General features: G+C 50.5%; 1 protein-coding gene across 1 annotated transcript in view; it reads right to left on the reverse strand.

Annotated features, from left to right (window-relative positions):
* TBX4 (T-box transcription factor 4) overlaps window positions 1-16,199 on the reverse strand; it is a gene marked incomplete at both ends in the record, with an annotated part of 29,602 nt that extends 13,403 nt beyond the window's left edge. The window contains 4 exons of the mRNA XM_084299908.1: window positions 2,797-2,944; window positions 4,613-4,732; window positions 15,064-15,158; window positions 16,044-16,199. Coding sequence (XP_084156034.1) covers window positions 2,797-2,944; window positions 4,613-4,732; window positions 15,064-15,158; window positions 16,044-16,199 — 519 coding nt within the window. The remainder of the gene's footprint in view (window positions 1-2,796; window positions 2,945-4,612; window positions 4,733-15,063; window positions 15,159-16,043) is intronic.
* Between the last annotated feature and the right edge of the window lie 581 nt (window positions 16,200-16,780).

The raw sequence follows: 16,780 nt of genomic DNA on the forward strand, positions 1-16,780 counted from the left end.
TCATTTACCACAAAAGATAACTGGCCGGGGAAAGAAGCCGGAGCGTGGTTTTGGAGACCGGCGCCCAGAGGAGCGGTTGGCAGCTGGGTTTTTCGGGATCAGTGTCAGAAAACGAGGCTTTCCAGCACAGCCTGTAAGGCATCCCCTCCGACAACCCATGTAAATAATCTTCAGTCTAATTCCATGGGTAGCAGCATGGGCTTCAGCTCCATGGCTTATTAATTAAGCTGTTTAACTTACTTAATTTAAGCCTCAATTGTAGCTACACTTCTCTTTATGAACTGCACCGAACCACTCGTCTGTGACATTAAGCAGCTATCACGGCACCCAGAGTCAGGGCAAGGGTCTGATTTTCAACAAATTCACCAGAATGATGCAGAATTGCTGCCTGCCCTGAGGAGAGGCCCAGGCACGCAGCATGAGGACGGAGCCTGGCAGCCCTCGATGCTCCAGCACCGAGCTCCTGGGAGCCTTGTGCCACCCCGAGCTGGACACTGCCTCTGCTCCCCATGTAGGACACTGCGGGGTGGTGGGCAGAAGGGGTCTGGGGGCCAGGAGCTGGCTGGGCAGCTGCCCACGCACCCAAAGCAAGTACCGGCGGCAGCCCAGAGAAATCTCCCGGCGTGGTTTTGAGGTTTGGAGAAAATCAAAGACAAAAGGAAATGGCAGGCAAGCTTCGCTGGAGCACGAGAAGGCAAACAAGCCGTGCGGCTTTTCTGACTTGTTTGTTTTAGGCAGCTTTAAGAGAGGGTTTGAGATCGCTGGGAACAAATTCCTAGAAATGAGAAGCTGTTATTTTTCGTAATTTAATGCCCTCGCTGCTGAGCGGCAGGCAGGGCTGGGCGGGCTGTGCCGCACCAGGCAGGCTCTGCCTCTGTCCCAGGGACATCAGCCGCGGCTGCAACACGAGCAGGATGGTTTTCAGGATTTCCTGCTATGAAAATTCACTCTAACCTAACCTAGTACTGAGTCCGGGTTTCTCAAAAGCAGACCATTAATTTAGAAGCCCAAAGAGGAATTGTCAGAGAAGTGGCTAAATCCCACATGGCGAGGCAGGTTTTCAATGCCTGAACCACACGGTGACCCAGGCACTTAGGACGATTTATTCCAGGCATTTTCCCAGCGGTATCAGCCCAACACTGCTGGGCTGTGCTATGGAGCAGGACAGCTCCCGTGGCACCAGGGGACAGAGGGGCCACTGCACCATGCTGCAAAACAGAGACCCCTCTGTGTCACCAGTGAAGCTCCACGGGAGGGCAGAGCGCTTGTCAGAAAGGGAAAAAGCCCTTCCAGTGAAAATGCAGTGTTAAAATGGCAGTTAAAAAATGACAAAGTTGGGAAAAGCAAGCGTTGAAAGTTGCAAAAACAACACTGCACATCCTGTTTGTTTTACAGCCACATCGAACATCCTGTATGTTTTATGGTTTATATTTTACAACATAAACAGCAATATATTAAGCTACACAACTAACCAAGAGGAAAAAAACAAGAGTACAGAAATAACACGTGCAAAGCAAGCAGGTTGGTGCAGCTACAGACACCTGAGCTCTGCCATATGCAGACTCTGCATAATTTCTACTGTGCGACCCCAGCGTAGCTGTTTTCCTTTCATTTCCTTGGTGCTTTTCCCCTTAGAGATGAGTGAAGGGGAGAGGTGGCCTGTGATTAATAATGTCAGCATGAAATGTTGCCAAGGTGCCTTTGAAGCTCGCACATGCTCCCCTGGGGTCAGCGGGCTGGGGCAGGGTCAGCCCCGTGCTGCTGCCAGGCCGGGCTCTGCCGCGGCACCGGGACGCGTGCGCATGCTTTGTAGAGTGTGAAATTTGCAGAAAATTATGAGTGCGGCAAAAAATTCTGGCTCCTTAACAACTTTTTTGAACTGCCAGGGTTATCCTGCCTCTAGTTCAGCTGTGGGAGAATTTCACTCTTCCTGCCCGGCTGTTCAGTGGCACCGTGACAATTTATTCCACGTGAAAATAAGCCCTTCGGTGGCTGGAGGCACAGTCCTTCTGAGCACAGCAGTCACCCTTCTCCCCTCTTTGTACCCTCGTTCAGGACCTTTTCACAGCCCCCCACCCTGCAAAGCACTGCTGCCTAAATGCATGGCAGATTAAAACCCAGATACGAGGATAAAAGTAGACTCTCTTACCTGTGTTTCTAGAAGGAGCTGATGGCACTAAATGTAAAGGGATTTAGAAGCCTGCCTTCCCTTTCTGTAGCCAGTGAGGTTTGTTTATTTTTACGTGACTTTCAGCTCAGGCAGTGAAAACTAGACGGGTCCCTGTTTTTATATGCATTATATAAGCATCCACTTGCCTGGCAGTCTGGAGGGGCCCTTGGTCTCAGTTATTACATGCACTGGGGTAGATAGCTGTGCACTTCCCTCTTCTGCATTTGCAACACACATGAATTAAGATTTTCCAAATAAAATACTGGATTTTTTATAGGGCTGCTGAAGCCAGCTTGGAAAATAATGAGTTTATGCAACCTGTTTGTGTGAGCCGTGTGCACTTTGCGCAGCAATGGCCAGGCTGAAAATCCTGCAGCGCTGCCTGGAAAATTCCCAGGCAGAAAATAAAAGGTCGGTGGCATCCGGCAGACGCTGCCTTTTGGCAAGGGGAAGCCAGCAGTCACCCTGCTCATCATGTTCAGCACCCCCACACCCAACCACATCAGAACAGGTACCGCTTCCCGTGGTTAAACCAACTGAGTCACCCCCGCCGACACCCCCATCCACACACGTTCGGTACCGCGGCCCCCGCTCAGGCCAGCAACCTCGCAGGACTTATCTCTTACATGCCCGAAGGGATCCAGGTGGTTGTTGGTGAGTTTCAGCTTCTGGAAGGACACCAGCTGCCGCATCCAGTGCGCGCCCGTGGCAGGCGAGTCGGGGTGGACGTAGAGCCGTCCCGGCATGGCCGGCTCTGCCTTGCCAGCCACCATCCTGCAAACAGAGGGTACAAACTGCATCACCCGGGCAGAGCCCACGTCACAGCGTTTTGCCATTAAACCCACACCACCTCCTGTGAGCCCCGGAGCAGCCCTGTCCAGGGGGATGTGTCAGGCCCCAAGAGGCTCCCAGTGCTCGTGGGGTTTGGGATCTCTGCAGCTCTCTGCCGCTCCACGTGACATTTCCTTGGGGTGGTGTCACCGTGTTGACATGGGTTAAGGAGGACATCTTGCCTCAATTTTTGGAGAGGTCTGGCCATGGAAGAAGCCTTCCAAGGCCATCCTGCAGATGAAGATGATCCCACACACTTCTCCAGGAGAAGGTTCCCAGCAGCAGGCATCGGCTGTGGCTCCCATGGGATGGGGCTGCCCCCAGGAGCTGGGTGCTGGCCCCGCTCTGCCCTCACATCCCTTCTGCCAGCTGCCCTTGCCCACACATCAAACCCACCACTAACATTCACGGATGTGAAATCTCACTCTGATGCATCCCTTAATGGCAACTGCCCCATTACTGTGTATTGTTCTCCTCTTATAAAACACCAATAAAAGCAATATTACCAAAAACAACAGAGAGTTTCCAGCAGCAATAAAATGAAAAGGGGAAACAGCTCAAGGGCTGGCAAAAGCTAAATTAAACAGAGTTAATAACTATCCATCATCTAGGGCTTAATGGTTAAAATACAAAGTGGACTGGGCGCTGCAGAGGCCCTCAGTCCACTCCTCTTACCCAGCGGCACTCCGGGACAAAAGCGAGTAGAAAAGGAATTTTTAAAAACTAGAGCAGCCCTAATGTGCAAGTAAATTATTGCAGTTTTATAGGATGTCACTGGGCTTGTTCCCATTAAAATGACTACGAAGTTTTCCATTGCTCGTCTTTTCACCATGCAGCAATAGGCATAAGGTTTGGGGAAAAAGCACAGCCTAGTCTCAGTCAGGGAGACTGCTAGGCATATTTTTGGGTAAAAACCAAGAGAGAAAAAAACACACTTCCTTTGTCAGAAAGCAAAAAGCCCATCTGCCTCTGTGGTAAGTAACTTTACTATCAAAAACACAAGGAAGGGAAGAATTAGAGAAGAGAAAGAAACTCTAGAGGAAGAATAATAAATTAAAAGAAAAAAGCTGGGTCCAGAGCTGGACTGCGGTAGGCGGAAGAGCTGCTCCCTTCTGCTGAAGCAAGCGTGACTGAACAGGGCTTGGAGTAAATGACCCCACATTTTACTTTGTGGCTGACCTCCTAAATGCAAAATACTGCTATAGGAGAAGGAATTTAAGACATAGATACATAATTTTAAGGCCCAAATGGACCATTAGATCACCCAGTCCAGGCTCTGGCACAGGATGTGGCTTCACCCCCTGACGCCTGCACAAGGCCAAACAGCCTATGCTTGACCTAAAGCATCTGCTCTGAAACTACATCCGATCTCGAGCACTCTGGAGATCCACCAGCTGTGTTAGCAGTTTGCTCCAGCAGGTGATCACCCAGCCTGTTCAGAACATTTAATTTTAAATGTTTCTGGTTTTAACTTCCAGCCCCTGGTGCTTGTTGAATCTATCACTGCTCTGTACATGAGCTCTGGGACCTTGGCATCCAGGGAGGGCAAAAATATTCCATCCAATTGCAATTCTTACAGAAAGGAAAGCAAATGCAGAGAAGTTCTCTTACCATTTGTTGTCGCAGAATTTATACCGGTGGTCATCAGCTGGGACGATGTCGATCAACAGGATGTATTTGGTCTTGGGGTTCATTCCAGTCACTTTGACCTTGTAACTAGGAAACATCCTCCTTGGGAAAAGCAAAGGGTTAACACATTAGAGAGCAAGCCAAAACAGCTCGAACTGATGGAAAGCTTGGAGCAGTGCCCCAAAAGGCAGCTCCACGTGAGAAATTCGTGCTAGGACAAATGATCTGCAAAACATTACTGCTACTTACACATCACCTGAATTAAACTCAGCCCTTCCAGACCGCAGGCTGTGCAAAGGGCTACGGCAAAAATGGGGAAAAACAAACAGTGTATCGTGAAAGGCTGTGTACACACATCTTACGTTCCTAAGGAATCTATGAAATATTAAAGAATATATTTTTAATAAAGTTATGGCCATGAAATCAGTATATATGTGGTCTGATGGAGACTGGGACAGTCACCTGCATGGGCTTCCTGAGCTCTTGAAAGTGCCAGGAGCCAGGATTTGCAGGAGCAGGCACTTTACATTCTCTGAGCAGTATTTTCTTGGCTCCATCTTCCCAATATCCTCCTCATCCAGTGGAAAAAAACATAAAATAAAATAAATAATAATGATCAAGTCAGTTGAGCAAGCTGGGAGCCAAGGCAGCAACCCGTTGTGAAGTCTCCTTGTCATCAGCACAAGGGGATGGAGGATGAAAATGGCTCCATCCTGCAGTCACTGTAATTGCCGTAATTAACAAGGGGTCCAACCCTGATGTCACTGCTCCATGAGACGCCCAGGCTGTTCTGCCATCCCCTCCTGCAGCCGGGATGCCCCGGCTCGGCAGCACCATTTTGTCGCTGCTTGGGGAGAAGGCAACAAAATGGGCCCTGTTAGAAATCATCTCAATCGACTCTTTTACCCGCCCTGCATAAATTCCAGATGTTTACCATGTAATTAGCTGGGACTAAAAAGGGGTGGTTTACCCATGTCCGTATTTGATTTTCATTCATAAACTCTGCACTCCTCTTAACCTTGTCCTCATACAGGTAAGCACCTGTATAAATACAGTAGGACATTTCAATTTGCGAATACACAGCCCAATTCACACATTGAAAAAAATTGCATAAGGAATCCAATCTGAATGCCAAGACTTTAAAAAAAAAAAAAAAATTAGGCCTCAAAATTACATTTGAAAATGAAACCAAAAAGAGGAAAAATAGATTGAAAATCAGAAAGGAGACTGATGCAATTTGACAGTTGCTGCATTGTACCCAGAGAACATCCTGCATCGGGGATTTTTATAACATCGAGCTTCTGAATTTCTTTTTTTTCCTCAATCATTTCACTTACTGTAGTACATCCAAGCTGCTAAAGTAGCCGGACTGATATATTGTAAATGTTAAGTGCTTTTTTAATGGCATTTAAAATTAAGCTTCAGCATATGGACTTCATACAGCATGGACATGCCTGAGTTTATAATGTTCTTTAGTATAGCCCTCTAAAATAAATACAAAGAGCCAAAGTACTACTATAATATATACAGCAGAAATTCTTTAAGGATAACAAATGGGGACTCGCATCTGATTGAAGGTGTTGCTTAACTTGCAAACCGCTCGGTATCTCGTGGTGGTAGCGTTGGGCTCAGCAGTCAACAGCCGAGCTTCGGCCACGTTTGCCAACTCCCCGCATTCTTTTCCAGGAAAACATGGGGTAGGTTTTAGTAATTTGGCTGTGCAGGACATTTCATCATTATTATTAGCTGCTGCATTTTGGCCTTTAAAAAAAAAATACGCGACTAATGTGCTGTCCAGGGACTTGTCAGTTTAATTTTCTTAATGAAAACATATTTCTCAACCCCTTGGCAGGGAGTCGTTTAGTAAATATCTCTTTGCAATAAGATACAAACACGGGTTGTGCATTTCTGGTGGGAAGGCATGACAAATTGAAGAGCTGGGTCCAACAAAATGCAGTCATAGAGTTTCGATTGAAAAATAAAATAAAATAAAAAGGGCGCATAAGCACCTAACACCGCGTCCTGCTCCTTGCAGAAGAGGGGAACAGAAACCCCATCAGAGCCACGGGGCTGCAGCAGCGCAGCCGTGCCCACCGTGGGACCGTGCAGCTCCCAGCGAGCCCTGGGAAGTGGCCAAAAACCTGTCTGCTTCCCCAAATTTACGACGGGTCAACGGAGCCGCGCGGCAGCGGGCTGGAGGCACAGCAGTGCTCTGCCAAGGCTCTGCAGGCAGGAACTCTCCTGCGGATGGGCGTGCTCTGCAGAGGATGAGGAGCGCTCGCCTGCTCCGTGGTGCCAGATTTCCCTGACAATAGCTTGCTTCAGCATCCATCGCCCACAGCCCCGCAGAGACCGGCAGCGGCTGGGGAGCTCCTTTGCCATCACCAAGGCTCGTCAGCACCTCGCCAGGTGCCACCAGGCCTCAGCGCAGTGTTTCGCATCGGTCCTGCCACCATGCACCACCCGAACCCGGCCAGAGTTTCCCCGTGTGGAAACCGGTCACAGAAATGGTGAATCTGGGACTTGCCCAGGTGACAGCAGCCACACTGCTGCTCTGCAGCGGGGAAGCTCACTGGGGTTTAGCTCGGCACACACACGGGCAGCAGGGTAACCATCAGCAGAGTTTAAGCCACCAGAAACCAGGAGATTGAAAGCAGTAATCACTGGTCTCTCCGGCTTTGGTTCAGACCCAAAGCTTGGTCAGACATGGTGTCCCGGGGCTGTAGACAGCTCCCTGAGCATGTAAATGCCGCCACCGTCCCACGGCCTGTATCTCCCCCTTTCCACCCAGTTTCCAGAAGGCCCTGTACGATATGTCCTGTCCAACCCACGCACACATTCGGGGCAATGGCTGTGGCCGTGGCCCCACGGAGCACTGGGTGACCGCCCCTCACAGGCGGACACCGTGCAAGCAGCCAAACACCAGCAGGCCCTGATTTTGGACACGTCCACCACCCCCTTCTGCCAGTGAAGACGGGACCACACAGACTCCTCAAAAGCATCTTAACGGTCTCCTACACCCCTCACAACCCTCTGCTGGATGTTAGAGTGGGGGACGGGGACATTTCTACGCCCCAAGGCGCAGCAGTGGCAGGGCACAGCAATGGTGCCAGCTCCCACCTCAGCACAATGACATTTTAATGCTCCCCCAACAGAGCTGCCATCAAAGAAGGCGACCACAGGATAAAGGCTGCTCTGCCTCACTCTACACATCTGCCCTGAGGTGAAAGCAGCCAGGATGGCCCCAGTGGCAGCAGGCTGGGGCAGGGGCTGGTGTCTTGGGAAGAGCAAAGGGGATGAGTGGGGCCGGCGCCGCCCGGCCACAGCCCCGGCTAAAACCATCCCCACCGCTCGGTGCAGATGAAATGTAGCAAAAACAGTAAAAGCCAGGAAAATAAACAAGCAGCACAATTCTGTAGCCCTCCCAAGCTTCAAAGATGATGTGCTAGTGAATTATTTGTTCTGATAATGAAGCAGTCATTGCTTAGCTAAGTTTATGCTAGGCACATTTTATCTCTACATGATATTCACAAATTGTTTTAAAATGAACTGTTAGAATAAGCATCTCTTGTTTATTTATTTATTCTATTACTATCCAATCCCCTCAACCATGGAGCAGTTACTGACATGGAGCCAAAGCTCCTATTATGTTCAAACAAAGTTTAATTAATGTGTAATTGGTTGGTTGGGTTCGGGGCAGAGCGATAAGAGGAAGGCTTTGCTTTCATTTGGGGCAGCAGTTCCCAGCCCTTCAGGCTCTCCAGGCCTGGTCACTCTGTGGGCATCTGACCCATGTCCCGGTCCCACTGTGAGCATCTTAGTGGGTACAGGGTGCCTGCGGTGCTCCCTGGTCCTACAGGGCCTTGGGGACAGCAGCCAGCAAAGCCCAGAGCATCAGGGCTGATCAAAGGGCTGCAAACACTTATCTGAGCACCAACCAGCCCACACCACGCTGCTCGCCAGGACATGCATGTTCCAAGGACATGTCTCAGCACTGCTGGGCAATGGGGTGGCCTCTGCATGCCCCTCGGTCCTCACCCCCTCCTGCTCCCGAGGGTTTGGTCCTGCTCAGATGCAGATATTGCCGATGCTCCTGCTGAGGAAGGGGCCTTCTTCTGGCCCACCCACAGTAAGTAAGGAACTTGCCTGGTGTTCCCACGGGGAAAACTGCTTGGAAACAAGGCTCGTGAGTCCTGCTGGAGCAGCCCAAGTCACGTCCTCACCAGAGGTTGAATCAGTGCTCTCTGAAGCAGACTGGAGCCCACCGTGTCCCGCAGTGTGGATGGTAGTTCTCATACTACCAAGGCCTTTCTTCTCTCCTCTCGGGTATAAAAATGTCCCACAAGCCGTCAGACATTCAGAAGCTGAAGTCCTGTTTTCCACAGGGCTTTCAACGGAACAAAGATTTTACAACCCTTGACTTCGGGGTGGCCAAGTAAAGTGGCCTTTAAGGGGCTGGCTGGTCAGGAGCTCCAGCACAGCACTGTCTGGGAAGGTGACGCCTATGGTGCTTCAGGTCATGAAACAATCAGGACAAAAAAAAAAAATATAATAAAAAATCATTCGACATCTTGGCCAATATGCCATGTCATGGCTGAAGGACCAACTTCTCAGAAGTTGCTGGGCATGTGGAGATGTCTCCAGCGATGTTCCCTAAGCAGCACGGCAGGTCACACATCTAAAATGCCAATAATGAATAGCATAGCCCCAAATTCCTCATGAGAATTGGTCATGGCTGCTTAAGGATGCTATTGCTTGTCTTCATTCTTAGGAGGAAAGAGAAAGGAATGGAATGGTAGAGCTTCAGGAACCACGTTCTCATTCTAATGACCTTTCCTCTTTTTCCTAATTTCCCTTCTTTTGACAAATATTTCTTCCATTGGCTTAACGCATCTCTAAATATAATATTCTCCGGGGCAAATTAAAACAAATTTGGGGATGTCAGCTGTTTCTTTTAGCCTTTTAAATGGCATTTCCTTTTTGATAGATTCTTGCTTTCAGAAAATACTTTAAAGAGATCAAAGGGTTTTTCAACAGGGTCCCATTTTCCCAGTGTATCCTAACCCTTAGTCCCTTATTTCTCTTATCACCCACGCCACTCCGCTATGACGCTCTGTATACAAAGTAAGAGCAGTTAACTTTGAAGTGCTGGATTAGCCCATGCCAGATCCTTGCCTCAGAATAACAAACAATACAGGTTCAACAGGAGTTCTCATCAGTAGTTCATTTTTCAGCCCCAAATTCACTGTCACTAACACAAGCAACATTGAACTCTCAGTCTATGGACAGATAGGAGAGATTTATCTGGTGGCAGGACCATGACCTAGTGATGAGAAGGTCAGACAGTTAAAGGATTTTTATATTTTGGAATGGCGAGGTTGTATTTTTTTTTTTTTCTGGCTAGCACATCTAATTTTTAAATAAAACATTGTTTCTCACATACTTGAGAACTTGGTTAACTACATGGCTGGTTTCACGGTCTAGAAACATTTCCTCTCTTTGCCCCACGGTAACTTGAAGCGCGGAGGGGCTCCTTGCCTTGCTGCTTTCATTTCGCCACACCGACATTCAGCGAGGAAGGTCCCAACATGCAGGAGGACGGGAAGCAGTGGTGCAGGCAGCTTCACCGCAGGAAGAAACCACACAAGAGCATGGCCAATGTCCCAGCACTGCACAATTCAGGGCAGGCTGCCCCATTGTCAGCCCAACTCCCTCAGCCATGCAGGTCCCTGTGAGCTTTCAGAGGAGCCATGGGCTCACTGCAGGCTTTGAGGCAAAGCTGAAGCCTGGGCGGTGGTGGGGATCTTCTTCCTCTGCTCTGGGTTTGACCAAACCCTTTCTGCAGCCTAAGGATGAGCGTGGAAGCCTTTGGGAACACACTTAACCGTGAGCATCCCATGCCTTTAGGAGACTAACAGCGAAGGTTGTTGTTGGAGACAGAAGCATATGAAAAACTAAAATCCCATCCCTGCCCTGCTCGGCGTGGAAGAGCTCTGTCTTCCCTGCCAAAGCTGTCGACATCTTTAGCAGCACGGCCAAGAGCCATCGCATTTTGCTCCTGCTCCTTTCTCTCAAAGCGGGAGTTTGCCCTAACAGGGTAATTCCAGGACCCCGAATTTAGGACTAAGCAGATCAAACATTCCTTAAATATCTATTTTATTTCCAAGTTTTAAATTGATGGCTCACATTCCTCTGCTGATCTAGGATATTAAGGTTTGCTTTTGGATCAAAAACCTTGAGCAGAGATTCTTGTAACTGCCTCAAAAGATTCTGGACAAATATTTCCCTTTAATTGCAATGAGAACTGGGCATCCATATGCCCTACGGAGCCATGGAAAATTTAACTTTTAAAGGATTATTCACAGAGGAAAGCTGCACCAGGCTTAGCCAAAGCATTTATACTTCTTCAAACCTTGATGTCCTAAAAACTAGTTTTATTTTGGTTTACTAAAGTTGATTAAGAACAGATTTTATTTTTTTTTTAAACTTAAATAAGCCACTCTTAAAATGAAACTTGAACATCTAAAGGGGGGTTGCGTCTTTTCCACACATGCAAGCTGCATTATTGATTTTTTTTTTTTTTTTCTGCGCAATATTTTCCTACATATCCTTCCTAAAACCTGCTACCATGAAGACTGAGGCTATCTTTGTACCTGTACACATCCTGCAGTCTGGTCAAAGCTCAGTTTCAGTACCTCAAGCCTCCCGTTCACATCCCAGGAAGGTTGTGCTGCCACAGAGGAACTCCTTTTTCTCTTCAGTGACTGCTCAGGAAAATGTCACTGGGAATCCCGTGAACTGCTATTTTTTACCGATTTGCCATAGACTGCATCAATTTTTTTGTCCCTGGCAGTATCTGGAGAGAAACTGCAATGCTGCAAAGACTGGCACCTTGGAAAAACAAACGAAGACTGAAAGCTAAAGCAAGGCTAGAAGGAGGCAAGAAGTCCTGAGCCAGGGAGAGCATGTTCGTGAAACTAAACTTCCTGCAGAAACAGGGTTTGGAAGCTGAGATTTAACAAAGAATTACGAAAGACAAAACGGGTTTTGCCACAAGGTTAAAAAAAATAATAATAATTGCAATTGTTCAGCTAAATGCCATCACGCTGGACAAGCAGAGTGATACTGAGGTCCCTGAGTTGGTGCCCGCAGGGCTGCTGGGCGCGGGTGGCTGCGCACCCTCAGCTCCACTGTCCCCTTATTACCTTCACATTTACCTTCCCGTCGATTTTATTCATTTCATCCAGCGGCACCTCGCTGCCTGGCAAACGGGGGGGAGGGGGCTTTCTGGGGGCTGGAAACCTCGACGGGAGCGCTGGGGCGATGCCCACACCGCAGTCCCCCCGCAGCGGTGCGGGGGCAGCGGCTACGGCCGCCCCGTCGGGGCGGGGGCGGGCGGAGCTCCGCGGGGCCCGGAGCCCCCTGCCCGGTGCTCGGTGCCCCCTCTGCCTCCCCCCACAGCACCCAGAGGCTGTTCCCAGCCCCTCGGGGCAGCCCCGGGGTGCCCCCGGCCGCGGGCAGCAGCGCAGCCGGAGCGAGCTCCGCGCCGCACCCGGCCTTTAAAAACAGCGAAGGAAAATTTCTCCCGAGTGCAAATTCGTAATTAGAGCAAACCTCAAGCAGGGGGAACAAGACAAAGGGCTGATTTATGGGCCGCAGCGTCCCATCCTCGGGGCTCCGCGAGGTGCAGGGTTTTATGTACGGAGGAGGCGAGCGGTTTTACGCAAAGTTCAGGGAACTTTGCTAACATAAACTTTTTATCTTTTGACGATCCTTTTAATATAAAATAATCTCTTTTTTTTTCTCCCTCCCACAATGAAGCAGCCGAACATTAAAAAGATAGCAAGCGCATTTTAAAGATGTTTCCACTTTATAAATCAAGCTTTCTTGGCAACAACACGATTTCTATTGCAATGCTGAGCTTGCTGTGTTCTCCTAATGTCTCCTACAGATCAGTCCTAAGAGGGAGTAATAATCCCCCAAAGTAATTCTCAGCCCTAAATTCTCGATAATTTATAGTTGGCTCGTTCTGAGGAGCTCTACGAAGAACGAAACGAATGACCCCCCCCCCCTTCCCCCAAGTTATCAATATTTGCCTTGTTTATACAGAAAGGCTATTTTACACCATTGCCTTGGAATTAACGCTTCCGCCAAGCTTTACATTTCCTCTCCACTGAGTGAGCTTGTCATTAAAGTCACTGTTTTGTTGTTCGAAATTTAAAAATCAGGCTTCGATTTCGTTTCGTTTGTGCCCCTTGAGGTCAGACAGACCGACACTCCGGCGATTTCAACTAACGGCATTCAGGGGCATCTCTCTGCCTGCTGGGAGGGGGATTAGAGTCCTAATTAGTGCCTGCAATTAGCCGCTTTCCCTCCCCCCCTCAATGCTAAATGCGAGTACGTACAAATCGCCATTAACCGTCATTTTTTAATTGGGTCGAAGGGAGACATACTATTGCTCCTTTTTTTTTTTTTTTTTTTTTAAATGACTCGGCCAAAATAAAATCTGCACTAAGAACTGATTTTTATTTCTTCATTTACTCCCCCAGCCCGCGCCCCACTTCGCGCGTGGCCCCGGCCTCGCTGCTCCCCACTTTTGGCACCTTTTGCAGCTGGGCACGGGGAGAAGAAACGAAGCGACTGCTTTGTTTCATGTTATTCGTCGGCATTTCAGCCCCAGAATATATATTTTTTTAATATTATTTTTTTCCTTTTTCCCGGTCACATTTAAAATGATTTCAGCTTGACTGCGCCGCCCTGATTTTCACCAAAAGAGAATTTTGTTTGTTAGCTTAAAATAAAATAAAATAAAATAAAATTTGTGCATCTTGGGTCCAATCCCCCGCCTGCTCCGTCCCATCCACGCGCTCGGGAAGGTGACTACGTGTGCACTGCCGGCTCCGGCGGACAAAGAATGCGGGACTGAGCCCTATACATATGGATTTGTTTAAACAATCCACGTTAAGACTTACAAAGAGATAACATGCACATTTGGGATGCTTAGGGTCTAGAATTTGGTAAAGATATTACATGTCCCGCACAGACACACTCAGATACTATAAATTAAGGGTAAAATATCTGAGGTCTTGATCCCCTCGTCTTAGCTGACTTAGGTAGCAGACCTATCAAAATGAATCCGGCTCTTCCCAGCGCTAGAAGCGCAGGGAACAGACCAAGCCCCAAGATTTTGCACACCAAAACACAGCATGATAAGGACAGAGTTACCTGAGCAAGCGCTTCATACGCAGGCCAAATAACAAACAAATCGAGCATCCCCTCCTCTCCGGGGGGGGGGGGGGGGGGGACTACCGGGGATGTTACCGAAAGTATCCCTGCCCTGCCCGGCTGCTCCGAGCAGGGGGAAGGCAAAGGAGCCGCTCATCGCTCCCCAGCCGGGTAGGGGCCTGGGGGTGCACCGGGACACAGCCCCCATCCCGAGGGGGAGAATCCCCCCTGCACTCCGACTGCCATACTCGGAGGATGAGGACCGCAGGAGAACCGACAGCGTGCGTGCACGTTGGGCTTTTTTTTCCCTACTTGCTCCTCATTATTCGAGTGCCCTCCTCCACGTGGTGTAAAATCAGCAATTACAGGGCACAGCTGGGTGAGAATTAAATGCGTTTTAACACCCAGTTCTGGCATTTTTTATTTTCCAGCAGTACTGATGCGAGCTGGCTGCCGCAGAAGCCAAGGGCAGATGTTTCGGTGCCCGCAGTGGCACCGAATATTTTTGTTGGGACCGGCCTGATTCCTGGGCTGGTGATTTTCTGAGGTTTGTGTGTTAATTCTGCGATCCCTGCTCAGAGCAGCGCGGGGTGGGCAGGGAGCTCGGAGCAGGCGCAGGGACGGTTCCCAGCCCGGCTTTGCAAGCTGAAGATGCTCTGAGTTGGTAAAAATCATGAACGTTTGTTTGCTCTCAAGAAAATGCAGAACTTTTCCACGCCTAACTGACCAAAAAGCAGTACCTCACACTCTTCTAGTTTTGAGATTAAACCAAACCATACCCTAAGCCTTCATCTTGCGAACAGTTTGGTGCAAAGTATCCCAACACAGCTCTTACCGCATTGTGCAAAGCAGGGGAGTGGGGTTTGCTTTGGAAAAAAATATAGAAGTGGAACCACTATCATGACAAATTCTTTAAAAAAATATATAAATAAATAAATAAAAAAACAACGAAGCGGTACCACAGAGAATCGAGGCTAAATTTATCAAACGACTCCGCAACTCTTTCCAGCACCCACAGTCTCATTGCTGCCCCACTCGAACACACGCACAGTTTACACAGAAAAATTGTCTTCCTGAAATGTGCAATCACGATAACAAGTTTGTAAAATGCCACCGACCGCAGCAGCTCTGCAGTCTCCGAAGGGTTTGAGCAGGACCATTTCGTACGGCTTGGAACCAACCCGTGGTCGCGGGGAATTGCCACTAACCTGCCTGCCTTGGTTATGATCATTTCGGTGCCGGCTTCATGAAATTTCTTCCATAGCTCCTTCTCATGGAGATAGACTTTGATATTTTCTATGGTCTGGAAAAATAAAGATAGTGAGGAGAGCAGCACAGGGCGCGGGGCGTTAGAGAGGGGCTGGAGGCGGCCGCGAAGCCCCAGCCGCGGCAGGAGGGCCGGGGCCCGAAACTTGCACCGCCCGCTGCCAAAAAGGAGAGAAACCAACGCAGCCCGGCTCTAGCTGCAGCTTCCCGTCCAGGCCAGGCGTTGAGGCCAGAAGGATTCTTATTTTTTTTTTTTTTTCGTAGGGGTTTCTGTGCCCGCATGGCGCAGACGGTCCCCGATGACGCCCAGGGGCTCCCTAAAAGCGGGGCCGGGAGCAGCCGCGGGGACATCCCGAGGACATCCGCGGCTCCTCCCGGCTCAGCTGCGCCGCGATTTCTGCGTTACTTTCCGCAGGATTTAGGGGTAATGCGGGGCTGAAGGCAGAGAAACCGCGATGGCCCGAGGGGCCGCAGGCGACGCGAAGTTTGATTTAACAACAACAACAACAAAAATAATTAAAAAAAAAAAATCAACCAAAAGAAACCAACGAGAGCCACCGCGGGGCCGGATCCTGCTCGGGAGGCGCCGGGTGCCGCGGGGCAGCGCCCGGGCTCGCCCTGCCAGCAGGCGCGCACCCGACGGCCGGCAGAGCGGCCTGTTCGCACGAGAGCAAAATAAATAAACGAAGGAAAAAAAAAAAGGAAGAAAAAAAAAAAAAGAAAAAAAGAAAAAGAAAAACAGCGCGATTCCCTGGCGATTTCCCCGCACCCCGACCCGTAGCCAAGGAAGATGCGCGGCCGAGGGAGGCTCCGGCACCGCCACCCGGGGCTCCGGGGCTCCAAGCAGCCTCTGCCCTTCCCGGCGGGACGCGGGGAGCGGCGGTGCCCGTTTGCCCGACGGCGCGGGCCGGGCGGTGCGTACCTGCTCGGGGTCGGGGACCTGCGGGCTGCTGAGCGGCGTGCTGCTCCCCCCGGCTACGCCGAGGACGGGGGAGCCCGCGGAGGAGTCCGCATGGCCGGGCGCGGGGGCTGTTGGAAACCCTTCCTCGGTTTCAGACAGGCTTTTCTCCTGGAGCATTTCCTTGGGGGGAGAGAGGCGCACAATTAGCTCGCGGCACCGGGGGCCACTTCCAGCCCGCGCCCCCCGCCCCGGGTCAGGCTCTGCGGAGCATCCTCAGCTGCGGTCGGCGACACTGCCACGGGACGAACCCGGGTAAAAGCCGCTGTGCCCGTCCGGGCCGAGCCGAGCCGAGCCGGGTCGAGCCCGCCTGCCCTCCCCGGGGAGCCGCCAATGCGTGGCTGCGCTCCCGCCTGGAGCCCGGCAGCTCAGAAGCGGCCGCAGCCTCCCCGCTGTGACCCTTCCTCCTCTCCCCTCCCCGCTGTTCGCCGCCGTGCGGGGCCCGGTACCCGTCGGGGAGGGCGGCCCGGGCCGCTCGCTGTGCCCCGTCCCGTCCCGTCCCGTCGGGCGGCCGCAGCTGCGGGGCTCCGAGACGGCGCTCGGGGCCGCGGGCGAAGCGCTGTGGCATAAACACGAGGGAGTGCAGGGCTCCGAGATAAAAGGGCCCCTCTTAAACTTGGACGGAGACTGGGAAAAGCCAATAAAGATAAGGCCTGACAGCTCTGCCGGGGCTGCCGCGCATCAAGCCCGACTTTTACTGC

Source organism: Netta rufina, assembly GCF_964035555.1.
Source record: "Netta rufina genome assembly, chromosome: 21".
NCBI classification, from domain to species: domain Eukaryota; kingdom Metazoa; phylum Chordata; class Aves; order Anseriformes; family Anatidae; genus Netta; species Netta rufina.